This window comes from Neovison vison, chromosome X (genome assembly GCF_020171115.1).
Source record: "Neovison vison isolate M4711 chromosome X, ASM_NN_V1, whole genome shotgun sequence".
Classification (NCBI taxonomy): Eukaryota; Metazoa; Chordata; class Mammalia; order Carnivora; family Mustelidae; genus Neogale; species Neogale vison.
This window is the reverse complement of record NC_058105.1, coordinates 25655893-25681262: the sequence shown is the minus strand read 5'-3', so window position 1 is coordinate 25681262 and position 25370 is coordinate 25655893. Positions and strand designations below refer to the sequence as shown.

Here is a 25370-nt window from a genome sequence, read left to right as displayed (position 1 = left end):
GACTTCACTGATTTAAACAAAAGAAGTAAAAAAAAAAAAAGAAAGGAAAAGAAAAGAAAGAAAGAAAAGAAAAAATCCCTCTTCCTTGATTCGGTTTACAAACCACATTTTGCAAACCTGCTATGGTGAAACAGTAAAACTCAATGCCAAATGAAGAAAAAATTGAGGCGGTAAACCAGAGGCACCAAGGACACCTTTCTTGCTGAGCCACATGTTTGAACCCCTACTTCTCCTTTTCTAAATGAAATAAATTATTCTGTATTGCAGCAGACATTATTTTTTTTTCCTTTTTGGATTTAGTACGGTTCTAGTTTTATATCCAGGTTAGTGGCTAGAGAAGATTCTATCAAAGTAATAAATCATTTTAATATCCTAGTTCTATATTATATTATCTTAAAACTTTCATTTACTATGTATTTTATATTTTCCATCCCCAGGCTGCAGCAATATTTATAAATAACACGTCTATTTGGGTACCTTATCACAGGTGTAATATATGATCTCCATTTGCAGTTGCATAACAGGCCCATCTGTGTATTCCTTATCAGACAGACACAATTATTTAGTGTTTTCATCTCAAGTCACAGCACCAATAAGTGCTCTCCATAACTCAAGTCTGTCTTACCTTTATATTATTATTTGCTTTGTGGAGTCAGGAGGAATCAGTGGCATAATGACGGGATAAATTCTTTCAAAAAGAATCATTTAATGAATAATGCAGCAAAAGTATTCATCTGGCCATGAATCAGCACTTTTTCATTCTTCTTTAAAATTTTCTTTTTCTTTCCATTTTACTTCATTTTCTGCTCAGCAAATTCTCCCTTGTGCTATGGTCCAAATTACTGCCTGTTACTTCATCATTACCGACGACTGGCTTGAGGGCGTATTTGTAATAATACGCAAATACGTATTTGTAATAATACTTCTTATAAAAGATCCAGATGAAACCAGTGAATATGGAGAATAAGAAACAGACCCATACCGAAGCTCTCTCCTCATCTTACTATTTGCTCTGGATGTATTTAAATTATAAAATGGAGATATATTCAATATTTATGTCATCAACCCATGAGAGGTGATGCTTTAAAACTCACTTTTTGGATTTTCATCATGTCATCAGAGACAGATACACGGTATGTGTTATTCTGCAAACTTTTAGATGTTGAGATTTTAATACTTGAGTTTGCATTACCTGATTATTCAGAGTTAGCATTAAAGAGCAGGGCTTGTATGAAGTTGGGGAGTCAGGAGATAAAAATGGGAGGATGGAAGACAGATGAGTGGTAGAAAACTATAGCTGCCTTACACAATTTGATCAGATGGGGTAAAAAACAGAGAATAAAGTGCAGGAGATTATAATGACCCAGTTTGTTCTGGGTTTTCTGAGGTGGCACCAGGACAGCTGACTTCTGGAAAAGTCACCAATGTTTGGGCTTGATTCATTACCAGGATCATCAAGGCTTCCTTTCCTTTCATGCAGTAATTATTTATCAGCTGATTACTATGTGTTACACACTGTCGTAGGTTCTGAGAATACAACAGTAATGGCTTGGTCAGAAAAAACCCTGGCTTCCCAGAGCTTACAGTCTATCTAAAGGGAGACAGTTGTCATGTGGTAGTTAAGGGCAAGGACTCTGGAGAGAAGGTATCTTGTTTCAAATCCCAGCTCTGCTACACTTGGGCAAATTACTTAATCCCTGTGTCTCACCATTAAATTTGCATGATAATAGTCCATACATGTAAGGTACCCAGAAAAATGCCCGGCATGTAATAAATGCTCAGTAAGAGTTAGTCATTATTATTTTTACACCTGCTTAATTCTCCCCTCAAGCTAGCCGTTCCAAAACCTTTTTCTGGTGAGAGCAACGTAGAGGGACCGAGGTTTCTAAGAGAATTTCAGTAGCCATCCTCACATAGCTGCATAGCAGAATAAAATGAAAACAGAAAAAAAAATTCATGAGATTTCCCAATTCTAAACCCTGGACTTAATTTAGAACAGACATTCTTCTCTCTCCTTTCCCCACCAACATTTCCCAAAGCTGCTCATTTCCTTTCCTCCATCATCATGATCACTGAGGTTTGGAAGATGTAGATTTTGGGTTCCCTTCGTAAAAGGTTTCCAGAAATGAGAGCATCCTTCAGACTTGTAAAATTGTTATCACTCTACTTTAAGTAGAGTGTACTTTCTACAAAGATTAGCAGAAAATGGTTAGAGTATCATTTTATGGTCCATAAAATGAAAACAAGTTTTCATAGAGCTCTGTTTTGTATGAAATGGTCCCAAGGAAATTTTCAGCTGAGTTACCCAGGGAAGTATGTATTCCCAGGTGATCGATCAACTCCAGTAAACTGATCTGTGAATGAGCTCTGTCTGGAACATAATAAAATCATGGTAAAAATAAATAAATAGATAAATAAATAAATAAATAAAATCATGTTATGTTAGAGCTTAAAAAGACCACAGACTAGTAGAGTTTGGAAAAGAGGGAGGAGGTAAATTTACAGTGGAGAAACCTGACAAACACTACCTTAGCCACATGACCAAGGTTAACCTCATAAGTGACAGCATGTCCATGACAGCATGTCATGCACATGGTATCCCTGATATCATGTGATGGTAATGGCCCTTCTGCAGTCTTCTTCCATAACCCCTGTCTCAACACGAGAATATCAGCACCACTGAAATCGAGGGCCAATCTGCAAAAAAGCTGACCAGTGCTACTCAAAACTGTTAAAGTCACTGAGGATAGAAAACTGTCATATTCCAGAGGAGGTAAGGGAAACATGATATCCTGTCCTGGATGGGATCCTGGAACAGAAAAAGGATATTGGGGTAGAACTTATAAAATCCAGATCAAGTATCAAGTTCAATTAAGAGTAATTATCAATATTGGTTTCTTAGTTGTGACAAATGTGCCATGGTGGTACAGGAAGTTAATAATGAGAGAAACCAGAGGAGTATATGGGAATACTCTGAACTATCTTTGCATTTTTTTCTGTGGATCAAAAAGTGTTCTAAAATTAAAATCTTATTTCAGAAAAGGAGAGACCACAGATCAACCATTTGGCTCAGTCTCCTCATTTTATGGAAGAGGAAACTAAAGTTTAAGGAGAGGAAGCGCTTGCCCCAGGACACACGGAGACTAGCTTCCCTCTTATTCAGGACCAAGAGAAGATGTGATCTATTTCTACCATCCAGTGACATTAAGTACTGAAGTAATTTAGATAGAATATTGGGCTAATGAGGCCAAAGTTATAGCTTAAAATTTTATGTCAACCAGTTGCTTTTGTACAGAGGAAAACTCTGCTCTTCGCCCATACAGTGATTACTGAAACTCATTTTGTCTATCCAGTTTAGGTAAGTGTATAGAAAAGAACTGGAAGCTCTATAACCACCTTCCATCAATTCAAAATACGTGAACATCAGTAGCATCATCTTTTCATATGGACACTATTTTATTGGATTAGTGGATCACATGTAACTGGAGTCATATATACGCAATGTATTTTCTGTTGGTTTTACAACCTCTTTTTTTTTAAGATTGTATTTATTTATTTGACATAGAGAGAGAGAGAGATCACAAGTAGGCAGAGAGGCAGACAGAGAGAAAGGAAGGGAAGCAGGCTCCCCGGAGAACAGAGTGCCCGATGCAGGGCTGGATCCCAGGACCCTGGGATCATGACCTGAGCCGAAGGCAGAGGCTTAACCCACTGAGCCACCCAGGAGCCCCAAGAGTACACCAATCTTGAGGAACACTGAGAAATGCATTGATCTTTCATGATAAACAAGTTTTTATGAAAACATTTTAGGACTTTGTGGAATAAAGAAGGGCTAAATAAACGGAAAGATGCTTTGTGTTTGTAAACTGAAAGATTCATCACCCATTGCTCCTATATAGACTATTTTATTTTATTTTATTCTTGCTTAATGTTTATTTTTAAAATTTTAATCCTAGTATGGTTAATCAATGTTATATTAGTTTACAGGTATACATTATATTGATTCAATACAACCTCTTTTTTAAAAAATCCCAACCTTCTTAGCATTTGTGTTAAATCTGATCACTTTGTTGCCCAAAGCATTATTTTCTATCTTTGAAATAGATTCAAGTTTTGCTTTAAACGAAACGTGGAATGTGGGAAGCTTACTGAACCTCATACAACCCCTGAAAATAGGTCTAAAATTTTTCTTAATATTTCTTGAAATGTCTCGCCAGGCTATCAGGAGATGTAGGAAGAGAATACAGCAGTCTCTCAGTTTTTATTTTTTTCCTCATGGTTTAAAATTGTAATTTTGATTCTTTATTGTTAAGATATGCAGTTTATGTTAAAACCTTTAATATATGAAAATTTTAATAAATCAATAAACATCAGCTGAACCTTCTAGGAGAAACATGGGCAAAAAACATCAGTAGGCAATTCACAAAAGAAGAAATGCAAGTTAGCAACGACATTTTAAAATGTTCAACCCTAGTGGTAATTTAAAAATGTAAGCTAAAACAGTGAAATACAACCTTACCAATCAAAATGGCTTTTTTCCCTTTACTTTTTTTTTTAATAGATGATGATATCAGAAGTTTTCAAGGGTTCAGGGAAATGAGCGCTCTTGCATACTGCTGCTAGGAGTATAAATTATTGCAAAATGTTTGGACAAAGTGGTAATATATATCTAAGGTGTTGGAAATGTTTTTAAACATTTTGGTCCAGCAATTCCATGTTTAAAAATTTATCCTAAGAAAAGGAACTGAATGGATTTGAAAACAACCATGTTCAACATGATGTTGCTATATTAAGATATTGAAAAGTATTTAAATGTCCAGCAAATAGGGATTGATTAAATCAATAACTATATCTATACAATAATGTTGCCACTAAAATAATGTTGTAGAAAAATATTAAATAATAAATATATTAATGAGGGAAGTTATATAACTGTATCTATTATATGAGCTCATTTTTAGATGCCGATTAGTGTAATAAGTGAGGGCATAGGCTCTTTTTGAAAAGTTAGACCTGAAGAGTGATGGCTTTCCCACCAACTCGCTTTGCTGGGTTGGGTCAAACTGCTGGACCCCTGAGCATCAGTTCTCTCTTATGTAAATTAAAAATAATAATACCTAATTTGAAAGATATCATGACTATGAGTAAAGGGACCTGTGTGAGTTAAAGAGAAATCATGTCCATTTCTAGAAATTATGTGCCCATTTATTTTTTAGTATTACTAGAGACCCACAGATTCTTTTGTTGTTCAGTGTTGAGTCCATTACTATTATCGCTCTTTTTGAAGCTCAAATTAGGCCAGGGGGAGCCTCTTCAAATCGGTTTCTGTGTCATTTTGACATGTCTTGCTTTTGAGCACGAAATGTTTTAGGTTTACCTTGCACTCACCTTCTCTGCCACACACCTAGAAACAGCCATTTCTGCAAACAGCCTTTAATAGAAAATGTATTTAGAAACCTAAGTTTGGGCATAAGATATGCTCATTACTACTAATGTGTCATTGTTTTTAAGTCCTTTAGGGGACAAAGCAGGGATATGTACTCATAGAACAAAACTTTCAGATTTTACTACCTGCTTTGCTAAAATGTATGTATGCATAATACCTGTATATGTGTATATACACTCATATATGTATATACACATACACATATCTGCATGTTTTTAAAAGAATGAGTTCATATTTACATCTCTAATACTAATCCAATATCGCAGAGTTCTTCCCTTCCCCCATTCCATATTTTTATTTCCTTTTTCACACGGTGAACCCTGTTCTCAATAACATCAGTGTTTACTCATCTGCTTATCATACAAGACACACAAAATAGTATTAGAATTCCTACACCAAGGGGCGCCTGGGTGGCTCAGTGGGTTAAAGCCCCTGCTTTCGGCTCAGGTCATGATCCCAGGGTCCTGGGATCGAGCCCCGCATCAGGCTCTCTGCTCAGCAGGGAGCCTGCTTTCCTTCCTCTCTCTCTGCCTACCTCTCTGCCTACTTGTGATCTCTGTCAAATAAATTTAAAAAAAAAAGAATTCCTACACCAAGACCACTACCAGAATGAAACCTACTAAGTGAAATTAAAAGTTTGTTTTTGTCTTTAGAATATGTTCTTCTAGGGCACCTGGGTGGCTCAGTGGGTTAAGCCACTGCCTTCGGCTCAGGTCATGATCTCAGGGTCCTGGGATCGAGTCCTGCATCAGGCTCTCTGCTCAGCAGGGGGCCTGCTTCCCTCTCTCTCTCTCTCTCTCTGCCTGCCTCTCCACCTACTTGTGATTTCTCTCTGTCAAATGAATAAATAAAATCTTTAAAAAAAAAGAATATGTTCTTCTGAGGGTATACAGTTATGTATTCAAAAGGTTGAAATTCCTAATACATAAAGAACTCTTAAAATTTGAGACAAAGAGAACCAAAAGGAAAAAAAAAACCAAACTCAACAGAAAAATGGACAAAAGACATGAACAGTATACAGTTCACAAAAATATCTTTAAACATATGAAAAGATGTTCAGCTTCATTCATGATACAAAATAAAACTCCACTTAGATAACCTTTCTAACCTATCCCACTGACAAAGATTCACAAGCTTGCAACACACCAGGATGGTAGGTCCACAGGGACACAGGCAATTTCACCCATTGCTGGTGGGTCTACTGAATACTACACAACCCCTGTGAAGGAGATCCAGGCAGAGGAGCCACTTACCTTTTTTTTTTTAACATTTTATTTTATTTTATTTTTAAGTAAGTTCCATGCTCAACATGGGGCTAGAACTCATGACCCCGAGATCAAGAGAAGCATGCTCTCCTGACTGAGCCAGGCAGGCAGGCACCCCTAATTTTATTTTTTAAAGCCACTTACCATTTTTTTAAAACTTTCCTTTGCTTCAATGATCAACTCCTCTCATTTTGTATTTTTTTTAAAGATTTTATTTATTTATTTGACAGACAGAGATCACAAGTAGGCAGAGAGGCAGGCAGAGAGAGAGAGGGGAAAGCAGGCTCCTTGCTGAGCAGAGACCCCCCCCAACCCCCGGATGTGGGGCTCGAGCCCAGGACCCTGGGATCATGACCTGAGCCGAAGGCAGATGCTTTAACCCACTGAGCCACCCAGGTGCCCCTCCTTTTGTATTCTGTATGTTTTCCCCCACTTCTTCTAAAAAATTTTTTGAGTATAGTGGACTCAGAGTTACATTTGTTTTAGGTGTTCAACATAGTGACCTGTTATCTCTCTACGTCCTTATGCCATGCTTACTGCAAGTCTAGCTTCCACGTGTCACCATACAACGCTATTACAATGTCACGGACTATATTCTCTATTTTGATTTAAGGTGGCTTGTGGTCTGCCTATTGATTTTTAATAACACTTTATTTTTCTATTATTTTGCTGTTTTCTACCCCATTAATTTGTGCTTTGTCTTTATTATTTCTTTTTCTGTGTTTTCTTTAGTTTATTTTATTGCTTTTTAAGCTTTATTTTCATTTTTATGAATACAAATTTTCCTCATAAATGGTTTAATTCTATCTCATACAGTTTGACATGTGGTGTGTCTATCATTATTCTTAGAAATTTTGTAATTTTCAGTTTTATTTCCCCTTACACAAGAGGTTTTTTTTTTTAAGATTTTATTTATTTGACAGACAGAGATCACAAGTAGGCAGAGAGGCAGGCAGAGAGACGAGGAGGAGGCAGGCTCCCTGTTGAACAGAGAGCCCGATGCGGGGCTTGATCCCAGGACCCTGGGATCATGACCTGAGCCGAAGGCAGAGGCATTAACCCACTGAGCCACCCAGGCGCCCCAAGAGTTTTTTTTTTTTTTAATTAAAAAAACTTCCAGGTGAATAGCCTTGTTTTTAAAATTTTTATTAATTTCTATTTTCATTTCACTGTGATCTTGGAATGTCTGTATTATTTCTACTTTATGAAACTCATTGAAGTTCCTATTGGGACCTAATATAAGATCAAATTCTGTGAATGTTCTGTGTGCATTTGCGAAGAAGGTATATTCTCTATCAGGATGTTAAGTTCAATATATAGCCACAAGATTTTGCTTTTTTAGGTCTTCTATATACTTAGTAAGTTTGTCCATGTGACCTGAGAGGATAAAATTTCCTATTACTAGTTCTTTTTGTTTATTTCTCCTTGTATCTCTTGTAGTTTCTGCTTTATAAAATCAGTTGTTGGGTTATTTATGCAGAGATAGTCATGGCACTGCATACAGTATGTTCTTTGTTGTGTTTTACGGTTTTTGGCTTGAGTTCTACTTCACCTGAAATGAAGATTGTAAGATTTGTTCTTTTACTGCTTCCATTTACCTGGTAAATTCTTTAATTTTTAGCCATTTCTGACTCCTTTTATTTCAGGTGTGTCTATTATAAACAGCAGAGAATTCAGTTTTGCTTTGTGACCTATTTTGAAAATCATTTCCTTGTAATAGGTTAGTTTAACCCATTTACATTTATGGATATGACACAACTGTACCGTATCATTTATGTTTCACAGTATTATGTTATTTTATTGTATTTCTTCATGTCGTTTGTTTTCTTTGGTTTCTAAATTTTTCTTTTGGTATTTAAGAAGGTTTCTATTTTTCTTCTATTGAGCACCTTTATGCTATTATCTTTTATAATGCCCTTATTCCCCTGTGCTTGCTTGATCATCTACCATTTGGTTTGACAACTTAAAGTTATATTTTGACCCTCTATGTGGCAATCAATGAGCTTATTTGACTTTTGCCTTTTCTTTTCTCCCGGTTGTAGCTGAATTACTATTACTTCATCAAAATATATAAGATTTACATACTATTTTCCATACCATTTTTCCATCTATTTCCCCACCTTTGTTATAATCTTAAATCCACAATTAAATAGATCTAATTTTCACCAACAGGCCTTTTGCCAAAGATTTCCGCATCGTCTTAGTTGGATGAAGCTTGTTCTCTAAATCATAGATCAACAAACTTTAACCCTCAGTCTAACCTGGCAAACTGTTTGCTTCGATATGGCCTGTGAGCTAAGAATGGTCTTTATGTTTTTAATAGTTGAAAAAATTTGAAAGGATACCAGTATTTCCGGATATGTGAAAATTTTCACTGAATTCAAATTTCAGTTGTCCATACAATTTTATTGGAACACTGTCACAGTCATTCGTTTACATCTTGTCTCTGGCTGCATTTGGTGCTAGCTGAATACTTGTGATGGACAGCCTGCAAAGCTTGAAGTATTTACTGTCTGATCCTTCACAGAAAAAGTTTGTACTCCAGATCTGTATGGCTTGTGAGTACAGTATTCCCGAACTTCTGGCATGTTTAAAACTGTTTTTCTATACCGTTAATAATTGAAAGAGAACTTGTTGGAATAAAATCCTTGGCGCACACTCCCTTTCTTGAGTTATTTGAAAATGTTGCTTTGTTCTTACTTGGCTTTGTCTGCTGTGAAGATGTCTGATGCCAAACCTGACTTTTCTTTCTCTCATTTATAAATGACTTATTCTGCTCCAAGGCCCATGAGATTATTATTTTTTCTTCATCATTAAAGGCTACTATTTTTCCTAAGATAGGACTTGGCGTTGGCTGTTTTGAATCAGATTTCCAGGGTACTTCCGGTTTTTCCATTAAATACTTGCACTCAGGTCTTTTATTTTTCAAAAGTATTCTTTGATTATAGTTTTAAATATTAGTTCTCTTTTATTCTTTGGTTTTTCTTCATTGGGAATGACAATTATATATAGTCCAATTGCTTTGCCTATCTCCTATATCAGTCACTTTCTCTGATCTCTTTTACCTCATTATTTCTATGTCACTGTCTTCACTATTCTAGTACCTTCCATCACTGCATCTCATTATATTTTCAGATCTTTTCTCTCTTGGTCACCATTCTGTATGGTCTTCTTTTTTAAGATGACTTTCTGAAATTTATTTCCTGAGTTCAGTCAATTCTGATTTTGCATCTTCCTTTTGCACATTTCTGTTCTGAGTTTTAAAATTTATTGTTTGAGTGTTTTTTCATATCTTCAAATATTTGTTTAAGGATACTAAAAATTGATGTATTTTGTTGCTGTTTCTTCTTCTTTGGGGTGATTATTTGGAGAGGTTCTTCATCAGCTGACAGGATTCTTATTTTTTCCTCTTACAGAAAAATTTGCTTTTTTATGTTCATTCTGAAATAGTTTCCTAGGTCAGCAACAATAGTCATATGCCTATAGGAGTCAGGAGTTTGGGTGACTTAACAGGTTACCATGTTCCTTAGTTTTTATTAAAGTGCAATTTCTTTTTTTTGTTTTGATATATTTTATTTTATAATAAGATATAGTTTCTCTTATAATTTTTGACCTTTGGTAAAGAGCAATTTAAAAAAAATCAACAGTGCCCTTTGTATAGGGGGTTTGGTATACCCCTTAATTTTGTGATTCACTTTTATTTCTGTAGGATTCTAAAATTCTACCTCTTGCTTCCTTCTTTCCCTTCACCATCAAGCCTTTAAGGAACATTCTTTCGAAGTCAGTTCCCCTATGCCTTCGGAAGTTGTGGTTGCCAAGTTAGCAACTCTAGTTCTTTATGCTTTAAAGCACATTCCACATTTCAGTTTTCAGTAGCCAGTGTTCTCAAATCCAGGTCTGAGATCTGTTCTCAGTAGCTGTCTACTAAAGGTGGGGCGTCTTGTTAATGGAAGTTTTATTTTATTAATTCTGCCACCACTGGGCGTCAGCTCTCTTATTTTCTTCTCTATTTAATTTTTGACTCTGGGCTCTGGTTGGGGCTATAGAGCTAGCTTTGCTTCTTTTGGGTGTTTATTTCTCCTCTTATGCATAATTTGAAGTGTGTAGAACTCTCAATCTCCTACACATGCTATTGAACTGGCTCATGTATGGTTTTATTTGCTCTATTTGTTGATTTGCATTTCTTTATGGAGGACAAGGTGGACAGATCTAGATTTAAGGGATCAATATTATTCTACAGGAACTCAGAACTCATTATTAGTATCTATGCTTATATTTATGGAATATATGTGTAGACATACTTGAACATTGTGTACCCAGTACTGATAAGACATTCATTTGAAATGAATCTCTAATAGTGTGGATATGTTATAATTTTACCTGCTCAGTGTTCTTTATGTTCAATTTTACATACCTATGAGATAGTTGGACATACTCAGGGCTATCATGCATAGCTGTGAACAGGGCAGATTTACTAATAGGGTGATTGAGTTGTGTTTTCAGGTGTGTTTTTTGGTCCTAAATAATTCTTCCTCCTAAACCTCTAATAATAATTCATAATGATTATCTCATTTCTTTAAGTGAAAGTACTGATGGCAAATATATTTCAACTTCTGAGTAAACTCTGACTGCAGAATCTAGACTAGGCAGTAAAGAACGTTTGTTCCATTTGATTACTTATATCTTCTATGGGTCTGGGAAAGGGAAGTGATGATATTAATGTCAGAGATTTGCCATTCCTGGCTTCCAACTCTGTCTTCTCTGTTAAAATGCAAATAAATCTTAGGGAGATATAATGCATTTTCTTTGTCACAGCCATTTTTACTTCAGTGTGAATTATCTTATTATATGGGTTGCAAGCTTAAATACCTGCTTGGAAGGAAGGTAGGTAATATGAGAGAGTGACAACAGAAGGATGGGTATTCTGATGTACTGGAGAGTTCGTGGTCCTCTTGAAGAAGTCCCTATTTATCTCTATTTAATGGTTGTCATATTATTTTTGCCACACAAAGACTAGAATAGTGCCTGGCTCATAGTCACTCAATAAATTCATAGGCAAATGGGTGAATGCAGGCTTCAGTATGCCAGAAATTTCTATTTTTCAAGAGAGACTAGAAATTTTATATAAACCAGAGATTTTATGTAAAATCTTTAGACAAGTTTTTAAATTAGTTGACAACGTTAACAAATTCTGTGTGTCCAAGAAAAAACCTGTCTAGTTCATCAGATTCATTTCTGAGTTCAGGTTTTATTAGGGAGAAGAGGCAAAACTAGGTTCCTGATTTGGGGGATGGAACAAAATAGGAGACTGAAAATGTAAGCTTTGGTAATGAAATAGAACAGAGCTAAAATATGGAAAAAGTGACTGAGTTCATGACCTTGGCTTCATTTGCAGGAATGGTTCTGAGATGGTCAGTGAGAAATCTAAACATTTTTGTTCTTTTCCACCTACTTAAGTCACAAAAGAGATATGCACAATAATTTCCTATAAAAATAGGACTATATTCACCAGTTGGCTATGTATACTAATAATTAAGTCTGTTTTATTTGGGTCAAAAGACATACTTATTACTGGACTCTATAAACCCTTTTAATCATTTTGGGGGAAGTATATGTATGTATTTACTCTTGATTGCCCACTGAATCTCTTATTTTGAAAATTCAGCTTCCTTGCCCCTCTGCTAATGGGTTCTTATCTCTGCGTTTTATACTTTATACTGCGTTTTATACTGCGTTCACTACTTTAAAGGGCTAGATTAGTGCTTATCATCAAAGAGAGTAATGCCAGCTAATCCAAGGGCAGGATTTGGTCAGCAAAATTAAACTAAAAATATACAGCAGTCCGAACAGAAACCAAAGTTACTAAATGGCTTGTTTGGGTTCTATTCAATCTTGAGAAGGCTGTGTTTTAGGCATGACAAAGAAAGGTTCTATTTGTACCAGCTGGCTTTCAAATTCTCCCACAGCTTTCTTTGTTGGTAAATCTTAACCAGTGCCATCTCTGCAGTGACCTCTATGATAATCCTTGAGCATGGGCTATTATAGCCTTGGAGTCGCACTGAGCATGCGCAGTGCTTTACTACATTTTCCCACTGGCATAAAGATTTACACCTCCGAAAAAACAAATAGTTTACCTAGGTTCAAAATCCATCTGACCCTTCAACTACTTATGGACTAACTGAGGTTAGATTTACCACAAGGTCAAAGGTAATAAAAACATCTTGGCTCTCTGTGAGCCGGTGGCGAAACTACTTCATGATTTGATAACTTCAGAGGATTCGGATTAATTTGAATTCTGTGTCTGGAGGTAGCAAATGATCTTTCACGAAATGCCTCCATTTCAAAAATTTTCACTTTCTTTCTTAGCACAGTTTACTCATTCCTAATTTCTTGAGTGTGGATATCTCTCTCATGCACTGTACAACTGGCATTAACTTGGTGGCTTGTTACAGTAATATCTTTAAAATTTTTTTTTAAAATTTTTTATTTTTTATAAACATGTAATATATTTTTAACCCCCGGGGTACAGGTATGTGAATCGCTAGGTTTACACACTTCACAGCACTCACCATAGCACATACCCTCCCCAGTATCCATAACCCCACCCCCCTTCTCCCAACCACCCTCCCCCCAGCAACCCTCAGTCTGTTTTGCGAGATTAAGAGTCACTTATGGTTTGTCTCCCTCCCAATCCCATCTTGTTTCATTTATTCTTCTCCTACCCCCTTAACCCCCCATGTTGTAACTCATGGCTTTCTCCCCATGTTACAGTAATATCTAAAACCTTGTATCTACCATCTCTGTTTAATATCATTTTCATCTAACTCCTTAATTTAATAGTTAATTCTGCAAAGTACCTGGGGATAGGCTATACACAAAGGATGTTATCCAATATCATTATGTGCTATATTTGATATTTATGTCTAATTACAATAAAATTCAAGATCAAAGCGAATCTAGATGCTTCCTTCAGTGAACAAAGGCCAAAACTGAGCTAAAGTTGAAACAAGGTTGTCGACAATGTAAACAATGGGGCTGACTGATTTTTGGTGAAACCTTTGAATATCAAAAAGCAAAATCTGCCTCTTCTGTTCTAAGTGGTAGAATAGCACAGATTGCTTGCTGTCAAAATCACATTTGCATTCAGTTCCAGCCACAGCTACAACTAGTTTAGCTAAGAGTTCAGCAAGCTCTTCTGACGTTCCATACACATTGTGATAGCCTTCGGTTTCTTAATCATTTAATTAAGAAACAAAACTCGTTTATTAAAAAAGAAATGGAATCAAGAGTTTTTTTTGTTTTTTTATCCCATGTCTTTTCTCATTTAAGGATTTCCTATCATTTGTGAGGCCCTTCCTTAGAAACTCACATAGTAAGCAGTTACTTTAGAAGTTAACTATAATGTGTTATAGATGGCCTACATTTCACTAGATTGACAATGCTATGATGAGGTTTTGATCAGCAGAAAATTACAGTGGGTCATCTTGGACCCTCTTAATTTGTTCATTATTATCCCATAAAGATCAATAGAAACCCCAAGGAAGGAGATCTTGAGGAGCCATACTGTGATCTGGAATTCCACATGTGTCTTGCCTATCTTGGGAGATCCAATGTAATGCAATGCTCTTATTTAAACATTATCCATACTTTGGTGGGCTTATGAGTCTGCCCAGGGCCCTTGTGAGATTATACCTAGCTAAGAATCTAGGCTTCCCTGAGCAAATTTCACCTGGAAGGAGTTCCTCATATATGTTTCTTGACTTGGTCTAAAATATATGAGGGAATCATATCTCATGGTCTAAAATATCTAAGGGATTCACATTTTTTGCACATTTTTGTGAGTCTGAAATCTAAAATTCTGGGGCGCCTGGGTGGCTCAGTGGTTTAAGCCTCTGCCTTCGGCTCAGGTCATGATCTCAGGGTCCTGGGATCAAGCCCCATATCGGGCTCTCTGCTCAGCAGGGAGCCTGCTTCCCCCTCCCTCTCTGCCTGCCTCTCTGCCTACTTATGATCTCTCTCTGTCTATCAAATAAATAAATAAAAATCTTTAAAATTCTGATGCACTACCATTTGATTATCTCATTTTAGCTATTAAGCTTACTCATAGCCGTTACTACCCTACAAAATCATTAAGGTGTCTAGACATTTGGACTGGCCTTTTGTTTAGCTTCTATCTTCCTGCCCTTCTAAGTTTGGTCCTTTGGCTGATCACTTCAGAAACTATCACCAGCAACAATAATTTCCTTATCCCTTTGTCCTCTTGCTGCACTCCACCTGACAGCCTCTACTTTGGTGTAAACAATAACTGGCCCTTAATTCACTTAATAGTTCTTGAAACATTAGGTGTTTTGTCTCCCTCCCTCAGCCCTTTACAAATATTTTAGCCTCAGAACCTCTTCATGCTCTTAAAAATTACTCAGGGCACCAAAGAGACTTTGTTGATGTAAGCTATACAGAGTCAATACTAACTGTATTAAAAACTGACTGATAACTTCTTACCAGTATTTATTAATTTATTGAATAATAACAATAAACCATTACAATTTAACATAAATAATGTTATTTTGTGATAAGTCTATTTTATAAAATCATAAAAATGACTGAGATAAATAATGTCCTCATGCCATTATGAACAAAGATTTACTCTGTGGACCCTCAAACCAGTCTTGGGGTCCTTAGAGGTCCCCAGACCACACACTGAGGACTTCTGTTCTATTACCACCATTTAAGTTTCTCTGCAACCTCTTTAGTTGCTCTTTCCTAGTCTGCTCACCAGATCCTTTGTGCTTGGTCTTCTTGAATATTAGTGTTCCCCTGAGTTCTAACCTTCATGCTTTTTCCTTGTTCTACTCCCTTGATTTTTGTGTTCTCACTGATAGACACCTCTAAATGTTCAGTACCAGATATCTAATAATGTGTGAAGTGTCTTGACCTGAATATCCATTTTCACCCTTAAACCTCTTTCTTCTAACATGATGGCATCACTACCTACCCAGCCTATAAGCCAAACAACCCTTCCCTCTTCTGCCTCACCTAAGCAGTCACTAAGTCAAGTGTGTTTTATCCTCTAAGTACTTCTTGACTCCATCTTCTCCTTCTCCATTCCCAGAAGATAACGCTTTCACTCTCACTCACCTGGATTACTACGATACTCTCCTAATTTGTCCTCATCCTTTCAATTCTTCGACTTCACAGCCCTCATCATCCTACCTGCCAGTTCCAACTTCCTGTTGCCATCAGGAGATTTTTCTACAAGTGAATCCAAGCAAATAATTTTCTTGCTTTTATGAAAACCGTAAAAACACCCTATTCCCTCTCAGAATAAATTACAAGCTCCTTAACATGGCTTAAAGTGCCTTTCATGATCTGCTCCTGATTACTACCTTCATTTCCTACCACTCTCCCATGTCCTCCATTTGTGCTTCCTCGGCTTTTCCCATATACTTGTATCTAATAAAACAAATTGTGCCTTTTCACCTCCCTGTAATGGGAATATTGCTAAGCCCCAAATGAATGCATCTCCACCCCATAAGATGCCACCTCTTAGTTTTGACTACGATGAATCAGATATTCTGTTGCTGAGACTGGCCTTCCACACTGGCTGTTCTTTGTGAGAATTCAGCCACATTTCTGAAGTTTAAAATGGGTTAACCTGCCATCTGTTTCGAAGCCATTGCTCTAATTTAGTATATTCTTATTCACTTCAGAGTAAGTATAGCTTAACGACTTATGCAATGTTGGTCTAAAAATATTCCCCTAACATATAATATATATGTATTATATATAAAATTTGGATGAAGAGAAAATTAAACAAGAATGAGATTTCCTTTATGCAGTAGAGTTCACATTATTTACTTTGAAGTCAGAGGTTTCTTGAGACTTTTTTTCAGAATTTGCAAAATTGATTCTTGCTATTCTAAAATTTCTTAAGCATATAAAGCTGCAAAATTACTAACATTCTGTCCAGTCCTCTTTTATTATGCCTTCTGGTGGATCTTTATCTATTTCACAATGCCTTATTTTAATTTCTCTCCCTAGGCAAAGAAAGTGCTGTATAGGAAGTACTTAGTAGGGTGAGTGCCTCTTCTTGAGACAACAAAATAATCTCTTTTTTTAAAAACAGATTTTATTTATTTATTTGACAGAGAGATCACAAGTAGGCAGAGAGGCAGACAGAGAGAGAGAGAGAGAGAGAGGAAGCAGTCTTCCTACAGAGCAGAGAGCTCGACGCAGGGCTCAATCCCAGGACCCTGAGATCACGACCTGAGCCGAAAGTAGAGGCCCAACCCACTGAGCAACCTAGGCGCCCCAAATAATCTCTCTTTTAAAAAGATTTTATTTATTTGTCAGAGAGATATATAGAAAGAGCACAAGCATGGGGAGTGGCAGGCAGAGGGAGAGGGAGAAACAGGCTCCCAACTGAGCAAGGAGCTTGAGGCAGGGCTCAATCCCAGGACCCTGGGATCATGACCTGAGCTGAAGGCAGATGCCTAACCAACTGAGCCACACAGGTGCCCCTAAGATTTTATTTTTAAGAAATCTCTACACCCAATGTGGGGCTTGAACCTACAACCCCAAGATCAACAGTTTCATGTTCCACCTACTGAGCCAGCCAGGTGCTCCCTCCTTTCTCTTTTTAACAAAATAATCTCTTGACGTAAGACACATATTTAGTACTCACTACTCATTCACCCAAGAAATTCTCTCTCTTACTCTGTTTTAAATCCACAGCATGCTAGAGTTCCAAGAAAAAAATAAGTACAATATTTGCCTTTTATTGAAATGCCTTCATTTTAAGCAATAGGTGTTAACTGCAGTTCTGCAAATTAGTTGTATGTGACACAGTTTCTTCCTGTTATTTTAGTTTGATTTGGACTGAATTTATACTTTTATTTATGACAGGTAAAGTGCCTCTTAACATAGTGGGGATAAAACTTATGGAACATATTATACCAAAAGGTGATGTCAGATGAAAATATAAATCTTTTCTAAAGAGGAGTTCTGATAAATGCATGATGGCAGATTTATAATTAGACTGAAGTTATACCACCATTTTCCAGCTCTCTTCTTAGAGAGATTGCTAGAAAGTTAGTAGATTCATGGGTAGGAGGCAAAGTCAATGTTAATGTAGAATCTGTCACCATTATCATGAATGGGTCCATGAGAGTGAACTGGAAGTAGTAATAAGTATTAAACAGGACACCAAAAGGACTGATAATATTCTATAAGGATAAAGTAAAATGCTTTTTAGCATTTTATGCTGAGTCATTTCTTGAATGTTATAAGCTATAATGTATTTTAATGAAAATGTGTTTCAACCCAGATATGGCCTCCAGATAGAAATACAAAACCATTTGAAGGGTCAAAACACCAAGGAAAAGGGAAATTGCTAAAATAAAAGCAAAGTTACAGATATTTTAGGCCAGGCTGAAGGAAACAACAAACCCATTAGATGATTCTTATGAAATAGACATTCCAGCTCTGAAAATGTTGTTTCAGATGACTTTGACAAGAAGGGAAATAAAAGTAGTTCATGTTAGGATAAATTATATGCTCATTATGCTTATCTTGGCTCAAATTAATAATCCTAATAATAATCCTATTCCACTGATAATAATCAATCTTAATTTAGACCTGCTAAGCAATGTTCTAGACGTTTTACATGCTTCATTTCACTTAATTAAAAAGAAAATCCATGGGGAAGGTATTATCAACATTCCCATTTTATAGACGAGGCAACTGAGGCACAGAGATATTAATGAAATAACTAGAAGTGATGAGATGGCTTTTGCTAAGCATGTGAATACCCAACTTTTGTATCAACATGGACGGGACTGGAAGAGATTATGTTGAGTGAAATAGCCAAGCACAGAGTCAGTTATCATATGGTTTCACTTATTTGTGGAGCACAAGAAATAACACAGAGGACATGGGGAGATGGAGTGGAGAAGGAAGTTAGGGGAAATGGGAGGGGGAGATGAACCATGAGAGACTATGGACTCTGAAAAACAATCTGAGGGTTTTGGAGGGGTGGGGGGTAGAAGGTTGTGTGAGCCTGGTGGTGGGTATTATGGAGGGCACGTATTTGCATGGAGCACTGGGTGTGGTGCACAAACAATGAATTCTGGAACACTGAAAGGAAATTTAAAAAATAAATAAAAATTTTTAAAAAGTGCTGATATCCAAGATCTATAAAGAACTTTTCAAACTCAACATCCAAAAAACAGATAATCAAGTCAGAAAATGGGCAGAAGACATGAACAAACACTTCTGACTCCAATCAAAATTCCACCGGTATTTTTCAAAGAGCTGGAGCTAATAATCCTGAAATTTTTATGGAATCAGAAGAGACCCTGAATTGCTACAGAAATGTTGAAAAACAAAAATAAAACTGGCGGCATCACGTTACCGGATTTCAAGCTTTACTACAAAGCTGTGATCACCAAGACAGCATGGTACTGGCATAAAAACAGACACATAGACCAGTGGAACAGAGTAGAGAGCCCAGATATGGACCCTCAACTCTATGGTCAAATAATCTTTGACAAAACAGGAAAAAATATACAGTGGAAAAAAGACAGTCTCTTCAATAAATGGTGCTGGGAAAACTGGACAGCTATATGTAGAAGAATGAAACTCAACCATTCTCTTACACTGTACACAAAGATAAACTCAAAATGGATAAAAGACCTCAACGTGAGACAGGAATCCATCAGAATCCTAGAGGAGAACATAGGCAATAACCTCTTCGATATCAGCCACAGCAACTTCTTTCAAGATATATCTCCAAAGGCAAAAGAAACAAAAGCGAAGATGAACTTTTGGGATTTCATCAAGATCAAAAGCTTCTGCACAGCAAAGGAAACAGTCAACAAAACAAAGAGGCATCCCACGGAATGGGAGAAGATATTTGCAAATGAGAGTACAGACAAAAGGTTGATATCCAGGATCTATAAAGAACTTCTCAAACTCAATACACACAAAACAGACAATCATATCAAAAAATGGGCAGAAGACACGAGCAGATACTTCTCCAAAGAAGACATACAAATGGCTAACAGACATGTGAAAAATTGTTCATCATCATGGCCATCAGGGAAATTCAAATCAAAACCACATTGATATACCACCTTACACCAGTTAGAATGGCGAAAATTGACAAGGCAAGAAACAATAAATTTTGGAGAAGTTGTGGAGAAAGGGGAACCCTCTTACTCTGTTGATGGGAGTGCAAATTGGTGCAGCCACTTTGGAAAACAGTGTGGATGTTCCTCAAAAAATTAAAAATAGAGCTTCCCTATGACCCCACAATTGCACTACTGAACATTTACCCCAAAGATACAGATGTAGTGAAAGAAGGGCCATATGTACCTCAATGCTCATAGCAGCAATGTCCACAACTGCCAAACTGTGGAAAGAGCCAAGATGCCCTTCAACAGACAAATGGATAAAGAAGATGTGGTCTATATACACAAAGAAATATTATTGAGTCATCAGAAAGGATGAATACCCAATTTTTGCATCAACATGGGTGGGACTGAAGGAGATTATGCCAAGTGAAATAAGCCAAACAGAGAAAGTCAATTACCATATGGTTTCGCTTTCTTGTGGAAGATAAGGAATAGCATGGAGGACATTAGAAGAAGAGAAAAATGAAGGGGGGAAAATCAGAGAGGGAGATGAACCATGAGAGACTATGGACTCCCAGAAACAGAGAGTTTTAGAAGGGAGGGGGACTTGGGGGGGCGGTGAGCCTGGTGATGAGTGTTAAGGAGGACATGGGTTGCATGGAGCACTGGGTATTATATGCAAACAGTGACCCATGGAACACTACATCAAAAACTAATAATGTACTGTATGGAAACTAACATAAAACAATAAAATAAACAAATAAATAAACTTGCCCCCCAAAATAAATAAAAAGCTCTCCCATTTAAACAAACAAACAAACAAAAAAACCTGTGTGAAGGGGCATTGTGTATTGAGATTTAATGGGGGAAAACCCTCCATTTCTATGCTTAACATTAAAGAAAATCTAAGTTCTTGAATTTTCTGAAATCAAAATTTGCCATATTGTGTCTTATTTCTTCACTCTATTGTGAGGTAGTTACACTTTCTTTGAGAAGAAGACAAAATGAACACATTCTATGTCTCTCATTCTATCTTTTCTAGCATTTCTTACTCCACTGTAATGGCCCCAGAAAGCAGGGCAAACTGGATCAGTATAAAAGAGGCACAAGAAAGCACTAAATCAATGTTACTCAATTTTGGTGCAGAGAGCAAAGTGAAGTAGGCCTTTTGCCCTCTTGAATCGTTTCATCCCTAAACTTTTGATCAAAGTACTGGGCTCAACACTCTCTGTCCCCTAAATCTGTATTAATATCCATTCTGGTCAACTTTCCACATGTGGGCTATATCGTATGTCGTGGCAAGGAGAATTATGGACTTAAATTATTTCATCTATAGAGTTTGGACACTCCCTACATACCCTGAGGGTGGGATGAACAGCTTCTAATTTCATGGCAAAGGAAAAGGAACATCCAAGTCATTAACTGATAGTATTGGTTTTGAGAACCAGAAATCCCTACTCTCCTCCAACACATTCTGTGCAGCAGGCCATTTGACTCCAGGCACAATGTATTCCTGTGAGTCTCTACTGCCTTTTATAGAAAGTGCTGACTGTGGATAAACTTGATCAAAACATCAAAGATTACCAGAGAAGCTGCATTTGTGCCCTTCACAACCATTGATGAAGTACCTTAACCTCGCCTTCTCTAGATGCCTTGCATGTGGTCGTCTGTCTTCCTGACTACTACTTCATACAGCTTATTTGTAAATTCAAGCAAATGTGCTTCTGACTGGCACTGATACATCACTGATGCCAAAATATCAGAGAGGATGAAGCATAAGGACACATTTTTTGATTCACATGGAAAATAGTACAGATTTATGGGAAAGTGATGACAATAGCCATTCCATGATGCCTTCATATAATTAGTACCTTTCCATGCCTCCCTTCACCAAATTTTATGACCTCAAAACTTATTTAAAGGAATTACTCTCTTGCTGACCCAAAAGACAGGGTGAGTAGTGTGGGATGGGGCTGGTTGCCCAAACAACCTAGCTCTGGCTTTTCACGTGCTGAATTTCCATAGTTTTCCAATGACCACTTACAGAGCCATAATGTCTGCAGAGTCTACTGATGTCCCATTGATATCAATGTGATTTCCCCCAGTGGACTGAGGGCGGCACAGTGCATATACATTAGTATCTGAAGGTTATGTATAATGGGTAATAGAGGAAAATAAAAGAGCAGAAAAGAATTTGCACGGGAAACAGAAGCAGTAAATAAGATTTTACTTGGGTTATACAGCAACTGTAAAGGGGGATTGAAAAAAAAATCCTGATGACTCTTACAGACTCGGCAAGAGTGGAGAGTGAAATAGTTTCATATTTTTGAAATGTAATACTTTTTTACTTCAACCACAGAAAGCCACTTGAAAATCATCTTGTATGTTACAGTTCTTATGTGACATCTTTCACCTGTATGCCTACTGATGATTTCTTACTCTACCCTCTTGAGGTGGTTAGCAATACAGCACAGATGGGGTAGAGGAAGGGATTTTAAAGGGCTTATCCAAAGTCACATAATGTTCAGTTCATGACAGAACTTGGAAAAAAGTTCTGGCATTAGCCATTAACATCTCATTTTGAACCCATTCAACCTACTGTGCTACAGCAATTAGCCTGATATTTCTACATCTAAAAAAATCACAAAGTAAATGACTTCGACAGATAACTCCCACCAATCAACAAAGCTTAGCTGCACACACCATAGCAGTGGATGACCTGGTAAATGTAACTTACTTTGTAATTTAGTAAGAAAAAATTGGTGGATTTATTTAGCAGACTAAGAAGTCAGTAAGCTGCAGAGTTTACTGGAGTGTTAGAGGGGCAGCAAGACCTAGTGCTGAAGGGTGTGAGCTCTGGAGTCAGTCCACTCTGTCATAAGGCTAAGGATCCCACTTCTCAGGGATGCAACCTCTTAATTTCAATATGACCTTTATGTAAACTCTTCTCTTTGCTGTGCTTCATTCAGTTTACTCATCTCTATACTATATATAATACTGATACCTGCCCTTAAGGATTGTTGTGAGAATTAAATGAGCTAATACAAGTAAAATGCTTAGCATTAGTCATTTCTGTCAACAGATTTCCCCGATAGGATTGTTATGTGCCAGGCACCGACCCTGGTGCTCAGATACAGCTGTGAACAAAATGGTTACTTCTGAGAACCACTGACTTTTAATAGTGAAGCATAGTTATAAAGAGAATGATGATAACAACAACAATAACAATATTTAACATTTATAGTATACCTACTGTGTTTTGGGTACTATTCCAAGTTCTTTAGTTATATTGACTCATTTAATTCTCACAACTCTGTGTTATAGGTACTGTTTTAGGCCCATTTAACAGATGAGGAAATGCAGGCCTTAAAAGGCTAAATAATTTGCCCAAGCTACCATGCCTAATAAGGGGTAGAGGTCTGAAAATCCATATTCATAACGACCACACTATGTTACCTTACTGTCATGTCGAAATCATATTCTATTGTTCACCCTATAAAATAAGGCAGACTTTGAAAGGACTGAAATGTTCTATTTTCACTTACGAAATCAATAAATATACAAATGAATAAACAAGTCTCAGAGTTTCAATACCAGAGTGGCTATCATAATAAATTTACATGGAAACAGGCTTGAACACCATCTAACTTTTAATAAAGAGCTTGTTATTATCTGGATTTGTTTATACCAGGGGTTAGGTCTTATATCTAAAACATTATCTCTCTATATAGTAACAGGTAATAGACGATAACCTATAAGATAAGAGTTTGTCTCATAATTGAACAAGAACATTTAAAAGGGCCTCTAACGTATTTAAACTTCTCAAATTACTTCTTGTTTTGAATGATTCCATATTAAAACTGGGTTTGTATTATAGTACTTTCTCATCCAATACCTTCATTCCTTCAGCGTTATTTATCACTACAGGCTATTACAAACCAAATAAACATACATGTTGGGTTACCTTAAAATGTCTGAGATAAAAGACAAATATTTAATATTATAGGTAATGTTACCCACATTTAATAGAAGCATTGTTCAAATGTATTCAGATAGCATGATAAAAATGTAAAAGAGATAATTATGAACATCAATATAGGCTATGATCCTATACTGTTGACATTATCAGTGACTTCCCTACAAAATAAATCTATTAACTTAGGAGCCCCTGCTCTAGGACTCCAATAAATCTGGTTATTGGAACTTTCTTATTGTTCACATTTTGAATAAATCAGAATACACCAAACTTCCCTTATTATTTATGATTATAAGAAAGTCTAAACCCATTGTGATCTACTTCTCAGAATCATATTCATTGTATCCTCATGAGTAATTCTGCTTCAATTAGGAAACAGGGTTAAACCTGAAAAGAAGTCACCAGTGCCATACCTGGATAGAATTTTTTTCTACAATGATATTCTATTCATTCTAGGAATAGTGCTTCCACAAAGTACATGTTTCTTTAGTTAATTTACATTTTAGACTGCAGAACCACTCAAGCAAAGAAATTAATGTTTAGTCAAAATAAAATGCCATCCCAAAAAATCAATACAATTTGCTATCAAGTGAGGGTGACTTTAATCAGAGTGACTCCAAACGATATTTTTCTTAAATGTGTGGAAAGAGTGCTTCACAACTGTTTTCTCCTTTACTTCTCTATAGTATCTATACAATTCCACAGCCATTTTCCTTGTGAAAATAAGAATACATTTTTTTTTAAATCCCAGTGTAAAACTAAATTCTTGGGGAGAAATTATGCCCTGGATTTTCCGATAGCTTCCAAATAACTACTACTTTAATGAAATTGCTACCTGAAAATCCAGTAGCAGTATTATTGTTTAACTATAATTTAAGAAGCTATTGTAGATTGGTACTTATGACTTCTAATGAGAAAACCATAACAACCTTTTAATTGAAGGGAAAATGGTTAACTACAGTAATTGCAATCAATAAGACTGCGTTAGTAGTATAAATATTTCTTCTCAAAAAGCATTCCTTACTCTCCTCAGCAGTATTTAAAGTTAGGAAGTGCAAAAAAAAAAAAAAACACCAAAACAACATTCATTAGCAATCCATTTGTTATTTATAATACTATAATACTAAGCCTCGCTTCAAATTCTAGGTCTGAGTTAAGAGCGACCCTCCCCGCTCCCCACCCCGGACCTCCACCACAAGCAAAACAAGATTTGATTAAGAAGAAAACAGGCATGGAAGAAAAGGCTTACCAATCACATAGGCTAGCAACAAGGCCAAAGTCACCGTGATTGCAGTGGCGCTCAAGGCCGTGCACTTCCAGTTGCAGCACCTGTAAGGTTTGTTAAAGGTAAAGGCAGGTCTGGAAAAGGTGCTTCGAGGAAGTGGCCTGGGAGGGGGCGAGTACACGGTATTGGACGTCAGCGGGTAGTTCTGACTGGCTGCACTGAAGATAGCCGAGGAACCAGATCCATGTTTAAACAGGAAATGCCTGGGGAAAGGAAACACAAGTTGGGGCTATAAAAACCAAAGCCAGCACTGGTTGTTACATGCAAC

General features: G+C 36.7%; 1 protein-coding gene across 1 annotated transcript in view; it reads right to left on the bottom strand.

Moving 5' to 3' along the window:
- Positions 1-25370, bottom strand: part of TENM1 (teneurin transmembrane protein 1) — a 792472-nt gene that overhangs the window by 290911 nt on the left and 476191 nt on the right. Inside the window, exon 7 of the mRNA XM_044235713.1 lies at positions 25067-25305. Within this exon, the coding sequence (XP_044091648.1) occupies positions 25067-25305 (239 nt within the window). The remainder of the gene's footprint in view (positions 1-25066; positions 25306-25370) is intronic.